Source organism: Elephas maximus, chromosome 6, assembly GCF_024166365.1.
Source record: "Elephas maximus indicus isolate mEleMax1 chromosome 6, mEleMax1 primary haplotype, whole genome shotgun sequence".
NCBI classification, from domain to species: domain Eukaryota; kingdom Metazoa; phylum Chordata; class Mammalia; order Proboscidea; family Elephantidae; genus Elephas; species Elephas maximus.
Window position 1 is genome coordinate 105,293,918 of NC_064824.1, and position 20,757 is coordinate 105,314,674.

General features: G+C 41.6%; 1 protein-coding gene across 1 annotated transcript in view; it reads left to right on the forward strand.

The window, feature by feature from the left end:
- Positions 1-637: 637 nt before the first annotated feature.
- The window catches only part of ADAM23 (ADAM metallopeptidase domain 23), a 167,995-nt gene continuing 147,875 nt past the window's right edge, over positions 638-20,757 (forward strand). Inside the window, exons 1-2 of the mRNA XM_049887978.1 lie at positions 638-987; positions 2,135-2,352. Coding sequence (XP_049743935.1) covers positions 774-987; positions 2,135-2,352 — 432 coding nt within the window. The 5' untranslated portion in view covers positions 638-773. The remainder of the gene's footprint in view (positions 988-2,134; positions 2,353-20,757) is intronic.

Sequence of the window (20,757 nt, forward strand, 5' to 3'; positions counted from 1 at the left end):
AGCTTGGCCTTAGTTTTTCCCCAGCAGGACGTGGTTGGAATAGGAGGTGGTATATAAGGTCTCTGGGTGGTGGAAAAGGCAGGTCTCTCTAGCTGATGGCTTTCTTCAGATCATGTCCGTGTCTGGCCTGGAAGCCCCCACACTCTTCATTTTTTTTTCCCCCGGCTCACCCCTGACGTGCCGCTCCCTTCTCCTCCGCCCCCACCTTTAGAGGTGCCACCGTCACCTCCGTTGTTGTCTGCGATGCTGCATCACCCTGCTGCTTTTTTTTTTTTTTTTCTTTTCCCCACATAAAGCATGCGCAGTGCGTCGCGTGCCAGGCAACAGCAGCAGCATCAGCAGCAGCATCAGGACCCAAAGCCGCGCTCGGGCGCGCTCTCGGGGGCCGGACGCACGCCCGAGCTGCGCGCCCCCAAGGCCGCTCGCTCCCGCGCCCCTTCTCAGCATCCTCAGCCCCGGCAGCAGCCCCCGCAGTCGCTGGAGCAGCCGCGCCCGCCGCGGGGAGGGAGCGGCAGCTGGGGAGGCTCCAAGTTGGCGGTGCGGCGAGGACCTCTAGGCTCTTCAGCTGCCGGGCCCAATAGGGGCTGCAGGCGAGCAGGGCAAGTGGCGCCGCCCCGCCCTGAGTCCCGAGCTTGCGGCGGCACCATGCGTGCCGAGCCGGCGTGACCGGCTCCGCCCGCAGCCTCCCCGCGCGCTCCGCGCCCACCGGGAGCCGGCAGCCCAGCCCGGCGCGGTCGCCGGCCACACAGAGCGGCGCCCCGGAGCTATGAGCCATGAAGCCGCCCGGCAGCAGCTCCTGGCGGCCGCCCCGGGCGGGCTGCAGCCTCCTCGGAGCCTCCTACAGCTCCCGCGGCCGTCCCGTCGGCCCTGCGCTGGCCCGCGCCCTCGCCCGCGCGCCGCCCTGTCGCCTACTCCTCGTCCTTCTCCTGCTGCCTCCGCTTGTCGCCTCGTCCCGGCCCCGCGCCTGGGGGACTGCTGCAGCCGGCGGTGGGTATGGCCCCAGTGCCCTTTGCCTTGTTTTCCCCGTGGGGCCCTGCCGAGGAAAGCGAAGAGCAAGCGGGGCCGTGCGCTCCGGACACGTCTCCGACTCGGCCTTCCTGTACCTCCCAATTCACCCCATTCATTCCAGTTCACTTTTTTGAAGTCCATTCTGTTGCATTCACTAAAAACCCATTCCAGTTACCGTTGGTGCCACTGAAAGGTATTTCGTGGCTGCGGGGCCACTCAGCAAAATCTTTGCAACTTGGCTGAAGGGAAACCAGTGCACGGGGAATGCAGCGAGGGCTCAAGTTGCTTCTTGCGTGTGGTGAACCTTAATGTGAATGCGGGAAGGATGTAATGAGAATAGTGTAATGGGTCGTTTCCTCAAATTTCCTACCGATTTTTTCACTGCTGTTGGAATTGAGGTGGTGAGGGATACTCCAGAGATGCAGACCTTTGGTTGTGATTTCTCAAAATACTTGTCCTTATAATGGACAAGTAAGATAAAATAATGTTCAATACATTGATGATTGGAAGTCACTGAAAGCAGAGGGCTGGCCTTGGCAGGGAAAGAAAAAAGAAGTTGGAAAGCTGCCAGCATCTGCATCTCACTATGGCAAAGGATTTTTGCTCATTTCAAAGTTAAAAGAAAAAGGAATTGTCTCTTATGTTAAAAGAATTAACTAACATTCCCCGTTCATGAATTCACACTCAAGTTATCTTAGGTGCATTCATAGCTTTCACATGGGGTACAACTAGGCAGAGTACAGTTGAGCTTCTGTAGTCTCAGAGAAGTAGTGATGATGAGAGTCAAAATGAACCCCCCCACAAAAAGGTTCATTCAGTGACTCTTCCCTCAAGTCCATTCTGCTCCCCACCTCCATACTTAGAAGTATAGATATGAGACTGGTTAGAACATGTGAATATAAGACATAAATAAAAACAAACAGCATGTTATGGTAAAAACCTTATTGACTGTGTTAACCTATCCAGGCCATTTCACAGTTGCAACAACTTACTTTACTATGTCTCCACTTTCTACTTGCTTATTTTTAGAAAACTTTGTATTTGCAATTGATAGAAAAATACATTTTAGTATTTATGTATTTATGATGTATGTGTGTGTGTATGTTTGTGCTTTACCCCACTTCAGCTCCGCATTGGAATGAAACTGCAGAAAAAAAATTGGGAGTCCTGGCAGATGAAGACAATACATTGCAACAGAACAGCAGCAGTAATATCAGTTACAGCAATGCAATGCAGAAAGAAATCACACTACCTTCAAGACTCGTATATTACATCAACCAAGACTCAGAAAGCCCCTACCATGTTCTTGACACAAAGGCAAGACACCAGCAAAAACATAACAAGGTAGGCAGGGGGACAGGTATGCAAAAGTACTTGCCATGAAGGGTTTTCCTTTGATATGATTTTCTGCCAGAATTGGATTTCACAAATTTTACTGCAGGATTTTATTAGGAAAGCAATTAATCCTGTGATAAGGGAGAGACTAGAGGGAATTAAGCTGGGACCTACTGGGATAGGATTGTAATTTCTCTTCTGTGACTCTAAACTGGTACTGTAATTTTCTTACGGCCTCGTAAGCTTAACAGCTGAAGTGGGATCTTTCAGGTGCATTGGACACTGAACAATAGTTAAGTGAATATGTTTATGATCCTGGCTTGTTTCTGTGAAGATGTATGTAAGGATGCAGTATTCTACCTTCCATAATATAAAAACTGGCTTCACCCCCTGCATAGCTAAAATTGCTCTAAGAGGCTGTTTGGCTGCTGTTTCCTCATCAGTGTTTCACTTAAAAATTAAGTGTTTAAACAACCTCTTTCTTACTTTAATTGATCAGTAGGAAAATATACCCGTTTTTATTATATTATCAGTAAGTACAATTTGACATTTTGAAGGATTATGGTGAATAGAAACAAATTTACATCATATAGAAACTGGTTTTGGTTGGCATAATCCTTCAAGACTTAATCTGCATTGATTGTGAGAAGTTACATTACTTTCAGGTTTGTTCAGAAGGTGGCACTGATTTTAAAGGAACATTCAATGGAAGATAAAAGTGCTTAACATCCAAAGAGTTTAGTGGTTAAGAGCTTGGCTGCTAATCAAAAGCTTGGCAGTTCGAATTCGCCATCTGCTCTTTGGAAACCCTATGGGGCAGTTCAGCTCTGTCCTGTAGGTTCACTATGAGTTGGAATCGACTCGAGATGGCAATGAGGCTTGGTTTTTGGTTTTGGTCTATTCTTTATTTGAATTAATAGTATCTTAGATCTTGAACAGATTTTCACAATGGGTTATCAATGCTTCAATTCTTTATGAGAGGCAGAACATACAGCCTGTATGTCAAATATTTCGTTCTGAACTGTATTTGCTCATTTGAGAAGAGCAGTAACTTCTAAACTTCTAGAATTTAAGAAAAGTATCTGATTTACATCATTTTTAAAAACTTTGTTTTCTAGAAGATAAACGGATTGTAACAGTATTTATTTATCCACATTGTTTATATGTGGAAATAGAAAAGTAAGGCTTCTACATAACAATCCCAGAGTTGTATGCAGCTTATGTAAAATTCAGAAGGCCTGAATATTTAATTTTTATATATTTTTACAAGTCAGATCACTGAAGAAAAGCTTCTTTCTTATTTAATTTTATTGGAGAAGTGAACTTTGTTTCACATCATTGTCAAGTGTCTGGTACCCACCTTGGCTGAGATAAATGGGTCTTTGATTTCTGACAATCCTTTTTTTCCATAAGTTACTATGTAACTTAATGGGCTGACTCCTAGATCATGTCTACCCATTTGTCTTATTGATAGGAGGAGTGGGTGGTATCTTTAAGGAAGAGAAATCCAAGGCCCTCTTGATAAAATGCACAAAGGCCCGTTTATATTTATTCATTAACAAGGTCCCCCTGAAATCAGCTCAAGGGCAACTAACAACAAAAACATAGTTAAGTGGCTGGTTCTCAAACTCTAGTAGTGCTTTTGCGTAGCATGCTGGACGAAAAGAAAAAACACAAAACCAAACCTGCCCAAAGCCTGTTTAAAGAGTGCTCAAGCCTCCTGAATCGAGGCTTGACAGAAATTTCAGTGGAACATCTTATAACTGAAATGTCGAAGCCTGTGACTAACACCTGGCTTGTAATCTATCCTCATTTGGGGACATGATTTAACTATAATATATCTGAATTTTTTGTGATAATAAGGTTTGTTAAAACTTCATCCACCACTAATGTAGAGGAGCGGATTTCTCGTTATTGAACACGTACTTGCGGATGGAATGATTCCACCTCCTTATCCCCAACCCCCAGGATGGTTGGGTTTGTTTTATAATGTTTACCGGAAAATGATATTTGAAACCATTTTTCTTTTCTTCTTATCAGTTTAATTCAATAAACATTTGTTGCACATATCTCATGTGGAAAGCTGCATGCTAAGGATTCAAAGGTAAAATGAAAAAGACGTGGTGTCTCCTTCAGGAGACGCGGAATGAGATAAGCAAGACTCTTAAAGGTGCTGTTACCGAGGCACAAGCAGTATTCTTGTTGGTGGGCTCCCTAAAAATTCTCTTTTACTTATTATTATTATTTTTAGCTTCTGTTTTTAAGCTTCTCTTATACTAGTTAAAAAAAAAAAAAAAGTGTTCCATATGCTTTCTGCTGTTGCTGAGGGTGACTTGCCTAATGATGGCGCTAAGAGACATACTTGTGATTTTGGCTGCTTTTTCCTATGTTTCAGCAAGACAGAAAGTAGAGAATTTCATCTTTTTGTTTTTGCTTTTATAAAAGAAAAATTTGACTTTAATATCTGTGTAACGTGTACCTTTTTTCTCCCCTGGTTTCCTTGCACTCAAGCACATTTCCACGAAGGCTCTAGAAATGCTGAATCACTGTGCCACTCTTGTGGATCCCTAGAGCGGGGGTGGAGGTGGAGACAGAAATTCACATATAGGTTGCAGGGCAGAGCTCCATGTTTCTGTCTGAGGAAATTTTGTAAATATTCAGCGCTGATCAGTCCTTACCACTCTTCAGCTCTGAAAGTTAAAATGGTTGTTACCTCTTCAAAAGCAGATTGTACACAGCTCCTCTAAACACACCAGTGTTTCTGAAAATCTTGAAGTTTTCTTTGTTAAAGAATGTTCAGGAGACTTTTTATCTCCAGGTAGGGTGATGTATAACATCTCGTTCAAACTGTGTGAATTTTGAGAGTACAAGCGGGCACTATTATTAGTAATCATGCTAGGGCAATAGACATAAAGAGCAGACGGGGAAAATGGCCACCTCAGATCTAAAGTTACATTTTTTGATTTTTGGTGCTTATTCAAATTCAATGGTTAAGCACTTGGCTACTAGCCAAAAGGTTGGTAGTTTGAGCCCATCTGTAGGTATCTGGAGAGACAGGCCTGGCAATCTGTTCCCAAAATGTCACAGCCTTGAAAACTCTATGCTGTGTAGTTTTACTCAGCATACATGGGGTTGCCACGTGTCAGAATCAAGTCTACAACAACTAACAACAGCTCTACTCCAGGTCAAGGCAGGTTCCATTTCCTTGATGGTTCAAAAGTCAGCTGCTCCATTGTTCTTGGCATGAGATAGCAAAAAGAGGAGTTTGGGACACAGTGGTAAATGACTTCCTAGATAGTAAGAACAAGAAGGCACCTGAGTATCTCTGTCCCATGTCTGTGAAAACTGCCCTGCCTCTTCCTAAGTCAGCTGTATGAATTTGATTGTTTGACAAGTCTGAAATGTCACAGGATCCTTTCTTAGATTTGCTAGAGTAACAGTTATTTTATTGGGTTATATGATAATACAAATATTTATATTGACCTCATCAGCTTTCCCAGATTTTCCAGGTCTTCCCAAGCAATTGTTAAACTTTTTTAAGGCATAGAATTCAGACTTGTAATGGTTTCACTTGTAGTACCTGGTATATATTGGAACTTCAGTAAATATTTGTTGAACGATGATTGAACATTCAGGTAGTGAGTGTGCAATGCTTCCCATGAAATCTAATGTTATAAGCAAACAGAAGTTCAAAGGGAACCTCAAGATACTAAGTGTTTATGGCACTGTGTCAGATCAGTAGGAGAGATAATTTTGATTTCCAGCTTTTAGCACTGCGTAAGTCATATTATGCTTACATTAACTGAAATGGCAAAAATGCCTATATTAACAATTCTTAGCTTATTCCTGTCAGCACACACCATTAATGTGGCTAAGTAAGAGCTGACCACATGCTAGTTTTTGTCATTGTTATGGATTAGTTGCTCAAGTGGTGGAGCAAAACGTGGCTACTCATATAAAAACAAGAAATCAGATTTACATCTGTTAGGCATTCAGTTTGATTCAGTAAACATTTATTGAATACCTCTTTTGAGTCAGACACTGTGCTGGACCCATGGGAAAGCAATGAAGAATAACATCTGTCTCTACGTTTGCTTATGGCTTGGTGGGTGTCATAGACAAGGCACCTAGTGGTGTGTGGTTCATGTCAGTGCAGTTACTAGTTGTAGGAAGAAGAGACTGTGTGCACCCAGAGAAGAGAATAACTTTTGCCCAGGGAAGTCAAAGAAGGCCTCAGAGGAAGAAACAATTGAGCTGGCCTTAAAAAGCAAGTAGGAGGTAAATTTGCTCAGGAGGCAGAGAGGGGGTAATCCATACAGAGCCAGTAGATCAGAGGTTCCGCGTGCAAGAGCTTGGCATGCGGGGAAACAGCAGGGTGTTTGAGAAGTGTGGTAAACTTAAAAGAATCAGGCATAGGGTTAGATTTGTAGGCATTAAGAAAAATTCTTACTTCTTCCAGCAACCCAGTGATGTAGATGTTTATAGGTATAGCAGTTGAGATTTATAGTTCATGTCTTCAGAAAAGAACAAACAGCTAGTAAGTGACAGAGCCAGGATTTGAACTCTGATCTTATCCTTTGCAAAGCACTTGCTGGAGAGAGTATAGGTTGTGTTGATAGTGGCAGGAGGTGAATATGGAACATTGTGAAGATTGTGAAGAGATAAGGGGCTTGGATTTAGTCCATATCAAATGGAAAGTCCTGAGAAGTCAGGAGGTCAGCACATATTGACTGGTATTGACTGAGTACCAATTATGTGGCTCCTCAGGAAACCTACCTTGTAATGGACCATAAACACGTCAACAACAATAACAACAGTGGCAGCACAAAGATTTCAGGTGCTGACAAGTGCTTTAAGAAACTAAAATAGTGTAATATGGTAGAGTATGGATGGGATGATTTCTCTTGAAGTATCAGAAGATCGGGCACCCTTGGACCTGCATTCTTGGGTGGGAGTAACCCACTTAGTGCTGAGAGTTGGCCCTTCTTTAGATAGTGTGGGCACATGCTGTTTACCACAGTCTCCATACTCTTTGTTACCTTATACCCACCCTTCTTCATATCTGTTACTTGATTGGATCCTATGCTTTTTGACTCTAGTCTTTGACTCTTTTCTCCCATACTGTAAAGATTATTTATGATCATTTCATCCTGGATTGATTTAACTTCCACCATGCTTTCCAGCAGTCCACAGCTGAACTGTGGTGTTGAAAGTCTTGCTTCAGTATGTGTCCTTATGTAATGTTTTCTGCTTATGGGTTGACTCGTTCCTGCCAACTATATAACTACTAGTGTCATTCTGTCTTCATTTATTCTCAGGTTTTGTTAACTGGTTGGCTACTGTCCTTCTTCCTACAGTCAGTTGAAAATAAGCAGGAACATTTGCACAATGGCATTGCCCAGCGTTGGTGGCATCACTCAATGTGAGGGCAAAGTCAGGCAAGAGGAGAGCCGTCTGTCCTGCCTTTCCCATTTTTCTCAGAAGTACTGCTGTTTCCCCAGCCATCTAAGAATGAACCATGGAGCCATCTTTGCCTTTTCCCTTTCCTTCATCTTCTTCCTATAAATAGTCACTCATTAAATCTTGGTGCTTCTTCCTTGAATCCCTCCCTCCTCCTCTCTCTATGTTGTGTTCCTGTCATTGCCTCTTCTGTCTCTCTCTGTCAATCCATCAGTCCCACATTAATTTTGGTGGAGCATTTATCTTACTGTGTGACTTGCTTTATCTACATTCAGCGAGCATAATTCTAGCTCTATGAATTTTACTCGTGGAGTGAAAGAGAGGCTAGAGAACAGCTGCTTGTCTCCTCCTGTATACCACACATTTACCATTCTCTTCCCCTTCCAGCTTTTTTTCAGGCCTGTTTGCTCAAAGGTTAGTCCAGCAGTATAATTTCATTTGTATCTGTCCAGACTCTGAAGCTAGTTCTGGAAAACCCTTATGCTAAGTGGCAAGAACCTAATCTGTCAGTAGTGTGTTCTCAGGCTTTGGATTTAAGTCCAAATTGTGTTAAATTCCTGCTTCTGATGATCCTGTCATTTTCATCTTTAGAGTCTGATTAATTAATTGCTTCTAGATTATAAGTTTTCTGAATGAAAATATTTTATTCCTCTCAAGAATGTACATAATCATAAGGCAGTAGTCACACAAAGTATTCAGTTCACAAGTGACATGGGTACCCTTTAACTTTATGAAAGCCTCATTCATTCATATAATTCATTTGAAATCCATTGAGTGTCTGAATTTTGCAATATTACAACAAAGTCTTTGTGTTTAGAATTTATATAAATTCAGGACAACTTTAATAAAGTTTAATCCTAGGAATTCTGTTATTAAAAGGGTAGATCTAATTCTCATGTTTTACTCAGAATAACAAGAAGTTAAACACAATCATGTTCATTCATGGCAAAATTAGATAAAATGTTTGCTTTCTATAGATTACTACGAGAGGTGCCTTGTCTGTTGCTGGGGTACCCAGGCTGGAACAGAGCCACACCTGTGAATTGGCGCCGTGCTTTTTCACCTCAGGTTTTGTAATATAGGTGTCTTTTCTGGCTAAAGAGTGGATGGAGGTGAATTTCCTCTGGAATGTTACACATCAACAAATTCAAGTTCTACTTTCAGTTCTATTGTGAAGATATTTTTAATAAGGCCTACCTTAACTGTTCCCCAAGCCTTCTGGTTAGATATGGAAAGGATGGAAATTCAAACAAGTCTCCACTACTGATAGACATTTTCTGCAGAAGTTAAGCTCAAACCAAGAAACAGAAGGATAAATAGGACCCTATTTTATTATATGACCAGTGGCTATGTTGATCTTTAGCTTTGATCCGTAATTATATACTGGGGACATTCACTCCTTGCCTATTTGCATGGCAGTGTCCACTTGAGGGCGGTGTCCTGGCACTTTTTAACCGTAGGTCTGTAGTGGGAACAAAGTGGGACCATGCTCCTGGATCACCTCCCTCTGCTCTCAGTAAGGGCTAAAGACTAATTCTAAAAGTCATCAAATCTAAGCACAGCCAGAGGCATAGCATAAAAAACATTCCAGAGCCATGGAAAAATTGATTTTTGAGTACCTGCTGAATTGCAGTGTCTGTTCTAGTGCTTCTTTTCCCTTAGTGTGGAAATTCAGGAATTTGCCGCATCGAGTTGTAATCTGCATCACTTAATTGGGTGCTTTGTGCGCCTCTTAATTGTAAACAGGCCTGCTAAAAACATGTACTGTAATAGCTGGATTACCGATGAGCTCCATTAATAATATAAAATCATTAGTACTTAGGGGTACCCCACTCCCATATGTCTCCTTGCTCTTCACTTTTTCAACCAAGTAGAATGCGTTGAGTCAACTTGAAATTCGACTCTTCAGTGCATTGGTAATAACAAATATATTGCCTTTGTATTGAATCTAAATAGTTTTACTCAAGGCATGTTCGTATCTGTAATCTCACATGGTCCTCATGGCATAGCTCTCAAGATGATGATATTTCTGTGAATGAACTAAGGTCAAAGAGGGCAGGTAAATTACTCCAGGTCTTGGGATTTATTGACATGACCAGAATGACCAGAATCTTGGTCTGTAGACCTCCAGTCCCTTGTTGTTTTTATCACCCATTTGTGACTTGAATAGGGATGTGTCTGCCCTTTTTAGACACTTTCCTAGTCCATGGTAAGGACCTATGAACTAATTACACAATTCCTACACACACACGCACGCATGCACGCACACACACACACACACACACCCCTCTCCCCTGCCCTTCCTAGCAAACAGCTGGTTTTCTTTTCTTCTTTTTTTTCCTAAGTGAGTACTTCAGATAAATAATCTCGTTTAAAAATACTGGCATTTTTACAGTATTTTGCTTCCTTGCTTACCTTTTCTTATTAATGTTTTTTAACATTCTTTTCCCTCTGTCACATTCTTCCTTGTTTACTGAGTAATGTTGGTCATACTTAGCATTTCCAGCTTTTAAGTCAGACAGTTGATCATTCTAGAAATGGCTTTTCTTCTTTTGCAAAAATATTCTCTAATATGGGAGTCTGCAGCTTTAAGAAGTAGTCTTCAAAACAAGTTGAATTTAATAAGAACTCTGTTTTCGGTAATTAAAGGAATGACATAACACCCAATTTAAAATTTTTGTCAACATGTTATAACCAGTGTTCCCACACTGACCTGGTATGATTCCAGCTCAAAGCAAGGAAATTGGCACTTTGATGATCCAGTATAGCCATTTGGGGGATAAATGTGATCTGTTTAGAATGGCAGAAATTCCCTTTGATTTCCCTTAATATTTCAGCTGCTAACCAAAGGTCAGCGGAACAAATCCACCATCCACTCCTTGGAAACCCCATGGGGCAGTTCTACTCTGTCCTATAGGGTTGCTATGAATGACTCAACTGCAGCTTTTTTTTTTTTAAGTGAAGAGTGGTTGGTGGTCAAAGTTCAGGGGGGTCTCACCAGTCTGCTGTTACCAGCTGTTTAGGCCCCAGCTTCCTTACCAATAACATGGACGTTAGTGCCTGGCCCAAGTGGACTCATGCATGTGAGATGGTTAGCACAGTGTTAGGCATGTAGGAAGCACTCAGTGAATATTGAAGGAGTCCCTGGTTAGTGCAAACAGGCACTCGACTACTAGACCAAAGGTTGGCGGTTCAAACCCATGCAGAGGCTCCTCAGAAGGCAGGCTGACGATCTGCTTCTGAAAGGTTACAGCCTTGAAAGCCCTATGGAGCAATTCTACTCTGCACGCATGGAATCACCATGAGTCGGAATTAACTCCACGGCACAACAACAACAAGAGTAAATGCTACTTTAGTTACTGACCAGAGGCCTTGGGAATCCAAGTTAAGAATTGCTCTTTTGAGGAATAAAGCATTTGTTTTTTTAAAAAAGAAAGTGGGTTTTGGGATAAGTGGGAGGAGAGTTCTAGGGAGGGGTGCATCTCAGGGCCTTCCTGGTTTTATGGCTGTGGACGAAGGTGATTGATTGACTTCAGATGGAAGTGGACACTAGTGTTGCTTATGAAGGAGTGACTACGTGAAGATGTGGCACAATGTCTTGGAGGCTGCAATCTCTTAAAGCAAGTTGAGGCAGTAATATGTGAACATGGTGCTTGTACTCTGGGGGAGTAGAGGAGTTTTCCTTAAACCTTTACAACTAATTAGAGCTCCAGGGCAGGCTTGGCTATCAGGCATTTTAGTGAGCTGTGAAGCAGATTATTTTCTCTTTGGAGCTAATTGCTAAGGTGGGTATGGTGTGACAGCAAATGCTTGTACTATAAATAGCACCCATCAGTATGACCATTTCCCTGAGAAGAGTCCCAATTAGACATCTACCTACCTGTGCACCCCCTCCAATCCTCCAACACCCCAAATAAAACACAGCCCAGGAAATAGTTTTATCAGCCATTGATAAAAGCTTTTTTGACTTAGGAATGAAGTATAGCAACTGTAACACCATGACAAACAGAATAGTATATAGACTTCCCGACCAGAACAAATTTAACAAGGTAAAAATATCAGCAGTGCAGTTCTGTTTTTTGTTGAATATTGTGATGTAACTGAACATGCTATGAACAAGAGCTAAAATCTTTGGCTTTGTGTCTCAACCAGGAGAGTTTATACGGTTTCCCCCCCTCTTATAAATTATGGTTGAAATCAGTTAGTGAACTCTGATGAATTAGTTTGCTAATTACTGTGGGCTGCCCCGTGCAATGTAGTGGACCTCTCATCTCTTGTAGTTGGAGGCATTTATCGCTGTTAGACTGCATAAATGAGTTTGTTTCCTTCAGAACCACTGGGATATTGGGATAATGTCATCTTGCTGTTTTTGGCTTTGCAGTGGTGTATGAAAGATTTTATGGAAATAGTTACTGATTGTTTTTTCCCTTTCTACTTAACTGCACACACATACACGCACATGCACACACGCGCCCACACGTGCACGCGCACACACACAATTATTTTTGTTTATTCCTTTACTTGGGACATTAATCCTTGTAGGATCAACTGATGTATTTTAGGATTATTATCCAAAGAGTATATTTATAAACTATCTTTTCTGTCTATCAAGTCTTAAACTGCCTTTTCATTTTAGTTTTCTAAGGTTCTTGGATTTATTTCCTCTTAGATGTTTCAAAGTTGTGTTAAAAGTTTCTGAACTGATTTGACTTATCTGTATGAAACATTTGTTTGTGATGTAGCATTTGAGAACCTTAGTTCCTTCACAGAGAACATAATCTCTCCCTTGATATCCAGACTTACATATACAACTATTTATCCTGTATCTTCACTTCCATATCTAAAGGCAACTCAAACTTAACATAGCCAGAGGCCTAGGAATACAAGTTGAGAACGGCTCTTTTAGGGAATAAAACATTTGTTTTTTTTTTTTAAAAGACAAGACTTCTTGATTCTGACATCTCCTTCCTCAAACTTTCCCTTCCACGTTCTTCCTCATCTAGTTGAGCAAACACCATCCTTCCAGTGGAGCCCCTTGGTGGTGCAAATGGTTAAAGTGCTCAGCTGCTAACCCAAAGGTTAGTGGTTCAGGTCCATCCAGAGGCACCTCAGAAGAAAGTCCTGGGGATCTGCTTCTCAAAAAAATTAGCCACTGAAAACCACGTGGAGCACAGTTCTATCCTGACACACATGGAGTCACCGTGAGTCAAAATCAACTCGACAGCACCTGGTCCTGGCATCCTCCCAGTTGCTCAGACCAGCAGCCTTCACTTTTTGCTTTCTCGCAAGCACCACACCAAGTCGTCCATTGTTGTTGGTTCTGCCCTCAAACACTCTCCAGGATCCGACCACTTCTCATTGCCTCCATGGCTGCCAACCTGGTCTAATCCACCATCACCTCTCCCTTGGATTATTAAAGGATCTGCCTAACTCTCTGTCCCTGCGTTTGCTGGGCCCTCACGCCCCTGGGTTCAGGCAGTGTTACGTCAGGCAGAGGGATCTTTTTAAATCCTAAGTCAAGTCATGTTACTCCTTAGCTCAATAACTTCCAGGGTCTTCTCACCTCACTCAGAGTGATTTTTTCCCCCAAATATAATGTAGTCACTGAAGAAAATTAAATTACTATTAGTTGTTACTGTTGGATAGCAGGAAGTGCTCTTTTTGCATGTGTTAGTGTGCTATCAAGTCGATTCTGACTCATGTGACCCTATAGGATAGGGTAGAACTGTCCCATATGGTTTCCAAGGAGTGGTGGTGGATTTGAACTGCTGACATTTTGGTTAGCAGCCTGAGCTCTTAAGCACTTTGCCATCAGAGATGAATAAAATTTAAACATCACTTTAACTGATGGTTTAAAAATATATAAAAAGCAGACTTAACCTACTTTGTTTGATTCACATTTTAATTAAAAAATTTAACTTTCCTATTTTCAAATCTTAGACCAACATGCAATTAAAATGGAAAAGTATTTTTTATTGTAATAATGAAAAACAGAGCAAAAATATCCCCAAACATATTCTTTTGTGACAGGTTCAAGATTATCTTTTGCTGTCCAGAAATGCTTTCGATGTGTCAGTGGCTTGCCAGAAGGTTATATTTTCCTGTTTACCTGAGAAATGGCGGTGATGTTTCAGAGTTCAGTGAACAGGGGGCTGAACAAGGGAAATACTGCCGTGGCAGGAGTGAGCATCAGCATTTTTATTTCCACAAAAAGCAGTGATTCCTTACTTCTTAGGAGCTGGGGAAATTGCTTGAGGCCAAAGAAGAGAAGCTCTAGAGTGGTGACAGGAATCTTCATAGAGTTTTCAGAGGGCAGCTGTTACATCAGAGGTAAAGGAAACATTTTACTGTGACCTTTTTGAGCTTAGTGGGGAGAGGATGATGGCAGAGTGATGGGTACAAGCTGAGGTTCTGAAAGGAAAATGGCTCAAGAGGGCACATTTGGAGATGTTATGTTGGGAGCAGAGATTTGCTAATGGTTAGGTGAATAAAACCAATGGAGAAAATAGCACTGTCGAGGAAGAAGGATGAACAGCTCAATTTTTGCATTTTTTTATCTGACAGGTTCTTTTAAAAGGCAGATCGGCCTGCTAATAGAATGATTAATTGGCTGCATACTAACTAGTTGGGTGATTTTAGGAAAATCCTGTACCTCTCTGGATTTAAATCTTCTTGTTAAAAAAAAAAAAAAAAAGGAGTTTGAATTAGGTTTGGGATCTCTAACTTTAGCATGCGTGGGGATCACCTAGGGACTTGTTGGAAAATTTTGATTCAGTAGGTCTTTATGAGTTTGATCTTTGGAATCCCTGATGGCCCTACAATTCTGTGAAATCCCCTCCAGTGAGACGTGGTCAGGTGTTTATCAGAGGAGATGAAATATGGGTATGAGTGGTCGAGTTAGGGATTGCTCATTATTCCAAGTGATGGCTGCATTGGTGGCCTGGCTGGCTCTCTGAGGGGAGAGGAGTAGGAATTATAAGGTATAACCCATTGCCATCGAGTTGATTCTGACTCACAGCGACCCTATAGGACAGAGTAGAACTGCCCTATAGGGTTTCTAAGGAGTGCCTGGTGGATTCAAACTGTTGACCTCTTGGTTAGCAGCTGTCTCTCTTAACCACTATGCCACCAGGGTTTGCTTGTAAGGTATGGACACTTATTATTTGAAAGAGAGAAGGTGGCTGGTTCCAGGAGTGGTTGCTCTCAGGTGATGCAGGTGAAAAGTTTTTGAAAAATAGGGGCAGAGTAGGGGCTAAGGAGGAGTCCCTGGGTTATCCAAATGGTTAACACACTTGAGTACTCAACAAAAGGTTGGAAGTTCGAGTTTTGCCATAGGTACCTTGGAAGAAAGACCCAGTGATCTACTCTGAAAAACTAGACATTGAAAACCCTGTGGAGCACAATTCTGCTCTGACACACAGGGGTTGACATAAGTCAAAGTCAACTTGATAGCAACTGATTACCTGTAGGGCCTAGGGAATGGCTTCAGCCCAGAGGCTTCTCTAGGGGTCCTAGTGCCCCTCTGATTTATTACCAAGGAGTTCTTGGCAAGATGGTTTCTGGTGAGGGAATTTTGGAGAACAGTGTTGGAAACCAAAGGAGAGAGATGTTACAGTAGGTGAAAAACTGATGACCACTTTGCATTTACAAGCATACACACTTACACATGTAAAATTAGTGTAGATGTGTCAGTATGTTATGTAAAATAGTCACTCTAATATATTTGCAGGAGCCCTGGTGGCACAGTGGTTAAGCTCTTAGCTGCTAACCAAAAGGTTGGTGATTTGAACCCACCAGTCGCTCCTTGGGAGACAGATGTGGCATCTGCTTCTGTAAAGATTACAGCCTTGGAAACCCTATGGGGCAGTTCTCTTCTGTCCTGTAGGGTCACTACGAGTTAGAACTGACTCAATGGTACACAACAGCAGGTAGTGTATTTACTTCCATGGTCTAAAAAGTCAGAGTTCAGAAAGGTATAAGGTAAAATCTTTTCTCCAGCACTCCCTGAAGCCATGTACTGTACGTGTTAAATTTCTGTTTTTAGTTCTTATACCATTGAATGATTTATCTCTGCCCTATTTTTAGATCTTTTTGCCTAAGATATTATTTTTCGCCAGCCTGCTAAGAAAGATGAAGAATGCCTCATACTTAGGTTGTGCTCCGTTCTTTTCCCCCATACCTCTTGATTTTTATTTCTTACATGTTTTGAATTTTCTAATGATTGTGACGGGCATTTTACAGTTCTTACGGACTCATGGGCAGAATGTGGGGTTAAAATTATGTGGTAGGTTACTATCTTCAGTGTCAGCAGAGAGACGTAAACTTGGAGACCCAGGAAGAACAGCGGGAACACAATATCCCGCTTTGATAAGTTGCAAAGAGCTGTTATAGCAGACAAGGCCTCAGAAAGGCTGATGGTGAGGGAAGGAGAGAGATTCTGGGCAGGAAAAACTGTGTATTTCCACCTCCATTTTTTCCCCCTAAGGTGAGGAGGGCACAGGATGAAGGGCCTATTAGGGTTTTGTTTTGGTCACAATGGGAAGCTACTGATGGGTTTTAAACAGGGACATAACATTATTTGATTTATATTAAAAAAAAATCATTCTGGTAACTGTATGGATGATGGACTGTTGAGGAACAAGAACAAGAGCAGGGAGAACAGGAGGTGCTAGCAGTTGTTCAGGACAGAGGCAATGAGGTCTGGGCTAAGGTAGTAGCAGGAGAATTGAGGAAAGTAGGTAGATTTGGGATACATTTTGGAGGTAGAACCTCCACATTGCTGATGATTGGGGTGGGGGAGAGTGGGTTCATGAAGGAGAAGAGTTATGGTAGATGGAATAATGACTCCCCAAAGATATCTACCTCCTAATTCCTGAGACCTGTGAATATTACCTTACATAGTAACCAGGACTTTGTAGATGCGGTTAAATTAAGGATTTTGAGATGGAGAGATTATCCTGGATTATCCAGATGGGCCCAGTGTAACCACAAGGGTCCTTATAAGACAAAGGCAGAAGGGTCAGAGTCAGAGAGGGAGATTTTATGATGAAAGCAGAGGTCGGAGTGGTGTGGCCATGAGCCAAGGAATGCAGGGAGCTTCTGGAAGCTTGAAAAGGCAAAGAAATGAATTCTCTCCCAGAGCCTCCACAAGGAACAAGTCCTGTGACACATTGTCTTTAGACTTTGATTTTAGACTTCTGGTCTCAAGGATTGTAACATAATAATTCGTGTAGTTTTGTTAGTTGTTGTTAGGTGCTGTCAAGTCGGTTCTGACTCATAATGACCCTATGAACAACAGAACAAAACGTGCCCCGTCCTTATGCATCCTCACAATCGTGGCTATGTTTGAGCCTATTGTAGCAGTCACTGTGTCAGTCCATCTTGTTGAGGGTCTTCCTATTTTTTGCTGACTCTCACTTTACCAAGCATGTTGTTCTTCTCCAGGGACTGGTTACTCCTAATAACATGTCCAAAGTACACCAAAGTACATAGGATGAAGTATTGTCATCCTTGGTTCTAAGGAGCATTCTGGCTGTACCTCTTCCAAGACAGATTTGTTTGGTCTTCAGGCAGTCCATGTGTTATGGATTAAATTGTGTCCCCCCAAAATTTTCACCAACTTGGCTAGGCCATGATTCCTAGTATCGTGTGATTGTCTGCCGTTTTGTCATCTGCTGTGATTTTCCTATGTGTTGTAAACCCTCCCTCTATGATGTTAATGAGGTGGGATTAGGGGCAGTTATGTTAATGAGGCAGGACTCAATCTACAAGATTAGGTTGTGTTTTAAGTCAATCTCTTTAGAGATATAAAAGAGAGAAGCTAGCAGAGAGACAGGGGAACCTCATACTACCAAGAAAACAGTGTCGGGAGCTGAGCACATCCTTTGGACCCGAGGTTCCTGTGCCAAGAAGCTACTAGACCAGGGCAAGATTGATGACAAAAGACCTTCCTCCAGAGCCAACAGAGAGAAAGCCTTCCCCTGAAACTGATGCCCTGAATTTGGACTTCTAGCTTATTAGACTGTGAGAGAACAAACTTCTGTTTGTTGAAGCCATCCACTTGTGGTATTTCTGTTGTAGCAGCACCAGATATCCAAGACACCATGGTATATTTTCACCAACATCTTAATTCAGATGCATCAATTCTTCTTTGGACTTCCTTATTCATTTTCCAGCTTTCACATGCATATGAAGTATACATGTTGTTTTAAGCCACTCTAATGGTAGTAGTTTATTACAACAGTAATAGAAACTAATACATATGTCAAGGATAACCGTATGGTTTTTCCCTGAGGAATAGGGGCACTATTTTCTGACATGGGAAAGGCTAGAGGGAGAAGTTTAGAAGAAGGCTAAGAGAACCCCTTCAATTTTAGAGGACAATCGGTTATCTATATCAGACATTTAGATATAGTGTCTGATATAGTGCTGGAAGATAAGCCCCTCAGGTTGGAAGGGACTAAAAGTACGACCGGGGAAGAGCTGCCTACTCAAATAGAGTTGACCTTAGTGACATGGATGGAGTAAAACTTCCTCAGGACCTTCATTTGCTGATGTGGCACAACTCCAAATGAGAAGAAACAGGTGCAAACATCCATTAATAATTGCAATGTGGAATGTACAAAGTATGAATCTAGGAAAATTGGAGGTTTTCAAAAATGAAATGGAATGCTTGAAGATTGATATCCTAGGCATTACTGAGCTGAAATGAATAGGTATTGGCCAGTTTGAATCAGACAATCATATGACCTGCTATGCTGGGAATGATTAATTGAAGAGGAATGCCATCGCATTCATTGCCAAAAAGAACATTTCAAGACCTATCCTGAAGTACAACACTGTCGGTGATAGGATAATATCCATGCCTACAAAGAAGACCAGTTTATACGACTGATTTTCAGATTTAGGCACCAACCACTGATGGCAAAGATGAAGAAATGAAAGATTTTTATCAATTCATGCAGTCAGAAATCAAACATGCAATCAAGATGCATTACTAATTACTGGTGACTGGAATTCGAAAGTTGGAAATAAAGAAGAAGAATCAATAGTTGGAAAATAGGTCCTTAGTAATAGAAATGATGCTGGAGACTGAATGATAGAATTTTGCAAGACCAGTGACCCATTCATTGGAAAGACTTTTTTTCAACAACATAAACAGTGACTATAAAAGTGCACCTTGCCAGATGGAACACATAGGAATCAATCTGACCACATCTGTAGAAAGAGGCAATGGAGAAGCTCTATAGCATCAGTCAGAACAAGGCCAGGGGCCAACCCTGGAACAGACCATCAATTGCTCATATGCAAGTTCAAGTTAAAATGGAAAAAAATTAAAACAAGTCCATGAAGTATGACCACGAGCATATCCCGCCTGAATTTAGAGACCATTTCAAGAATAGATTTGATGCATTGAACAGTAATGACCAAAGACCAGTTGAGTTATGGGGTGACAACAAGGACATCATACATGAAGAAGGCAAAAGGTCATTAAAAAGACAAGAAAGAAAGAAAAAACCAAAAGGATGCCAGAAGAAACTCTGAAACTTGCTCTTGAATGTCGAGTAGCTAAGACGAATGGAAGGAATGGTGAAGTAAAAGAGCTGAACAGAAGGGCATCTAGGGAAGACAAAGCAAAGTATCATGATGATGTGTGCAAAGAACTGGAGTTAGAAAACTAAAAGGGAAGAACACACTCAGTCTTTCCTAAGCTGAAAAACTGAAGAAAAAATTGAGGCCTTAAGTTGCAACATTGAAGTATTCTGTGGGCAAAATATTGAATGACAAGAAGCATCCAAAGAAGATGGGAGAAATACACAGTCACTGTACCAAGAATTGATCGATGTTCGAACATTTCAGGAGATAGCTTGTGATCAAGAACTGATGGCTTTGAAGGAAGAAGTCCAAGCTGCACTGAAGGCATTGTCGAAAAACAATTCTGCAGGAATTGACAGAATACCAACTGAGATGCTTCAATGAATGCATGCAATGCTGGAAGCCCTCACTTGTCTATGCCAAGAAATTTGGAAGACAGCTACCTGGCCAATCGACTGGAAGAGATTCATAATTGTGCCCATTCCAAAGAAAGTTGACCCAAAAGATTGTGGAAATTATTGAACAATATTAATATCACACGCAAGTAAAATTTTGCCAATGATAATTCAAAAATGGTTGCAGCAATACATTGACAGGGAACTGCCAGAAACGCAAGCTGGATTCAGAAGAGGACATGGAATGAGGGATATCAGTGCTGATGCCAGATGGATCTTGGCTGAAGGCAGACAATACCAGAAATATATTTACTTGTGTTTTATGGACTATGCAAAGCCATTTAACTGTGTGGGTCATAAGAAATTATGGATAACGTTGCAAAGAATGGGAATTCCAGAACACTTAATTATGCTCATGAGGAACCTGTACATAAATCAAGAGGCAGTCTTCCTGACAGAACAAGGGGATACTGTGTAGTTTAAAACCAGGAAACTTGTGTGTCATGGTTGTATCCTTTCACCATACTTATTCAATCTGTATGGTGAGCAAATGATCTGAGAAGCTAGAGTATACGAAGAAGAATGCCGCATCAAGATTGGAGGAAGACTATGATGTGCAGACGACACAATCTCACTTGCTGAAAATGAAGAGGACTTGGAGCTCTTACTGGTGAAGATCAAAGAGTACAGCCTTCAGTATGGATTGCACCTCAACATAGAGAAAACAAAAATCCTCATAAGTGGACCAGTAAGCAACATCATGATAAATGGAGAAAAGATTGAAGTTGTCAAGGATTTCATTTTTACTTAGGTTCACAATCAATGCCTGTGGAAGCAGCAGGCAAGAAATCAAACGACGCATTGCATTGGGCAAATCTGCTGCAAAAGACCTCTTGAAAGTGTTAAAAAGCAAAGATGTCACCTTGAGGACTAAGGTTCGACTTACCCAAGCCGTTGTATTTTC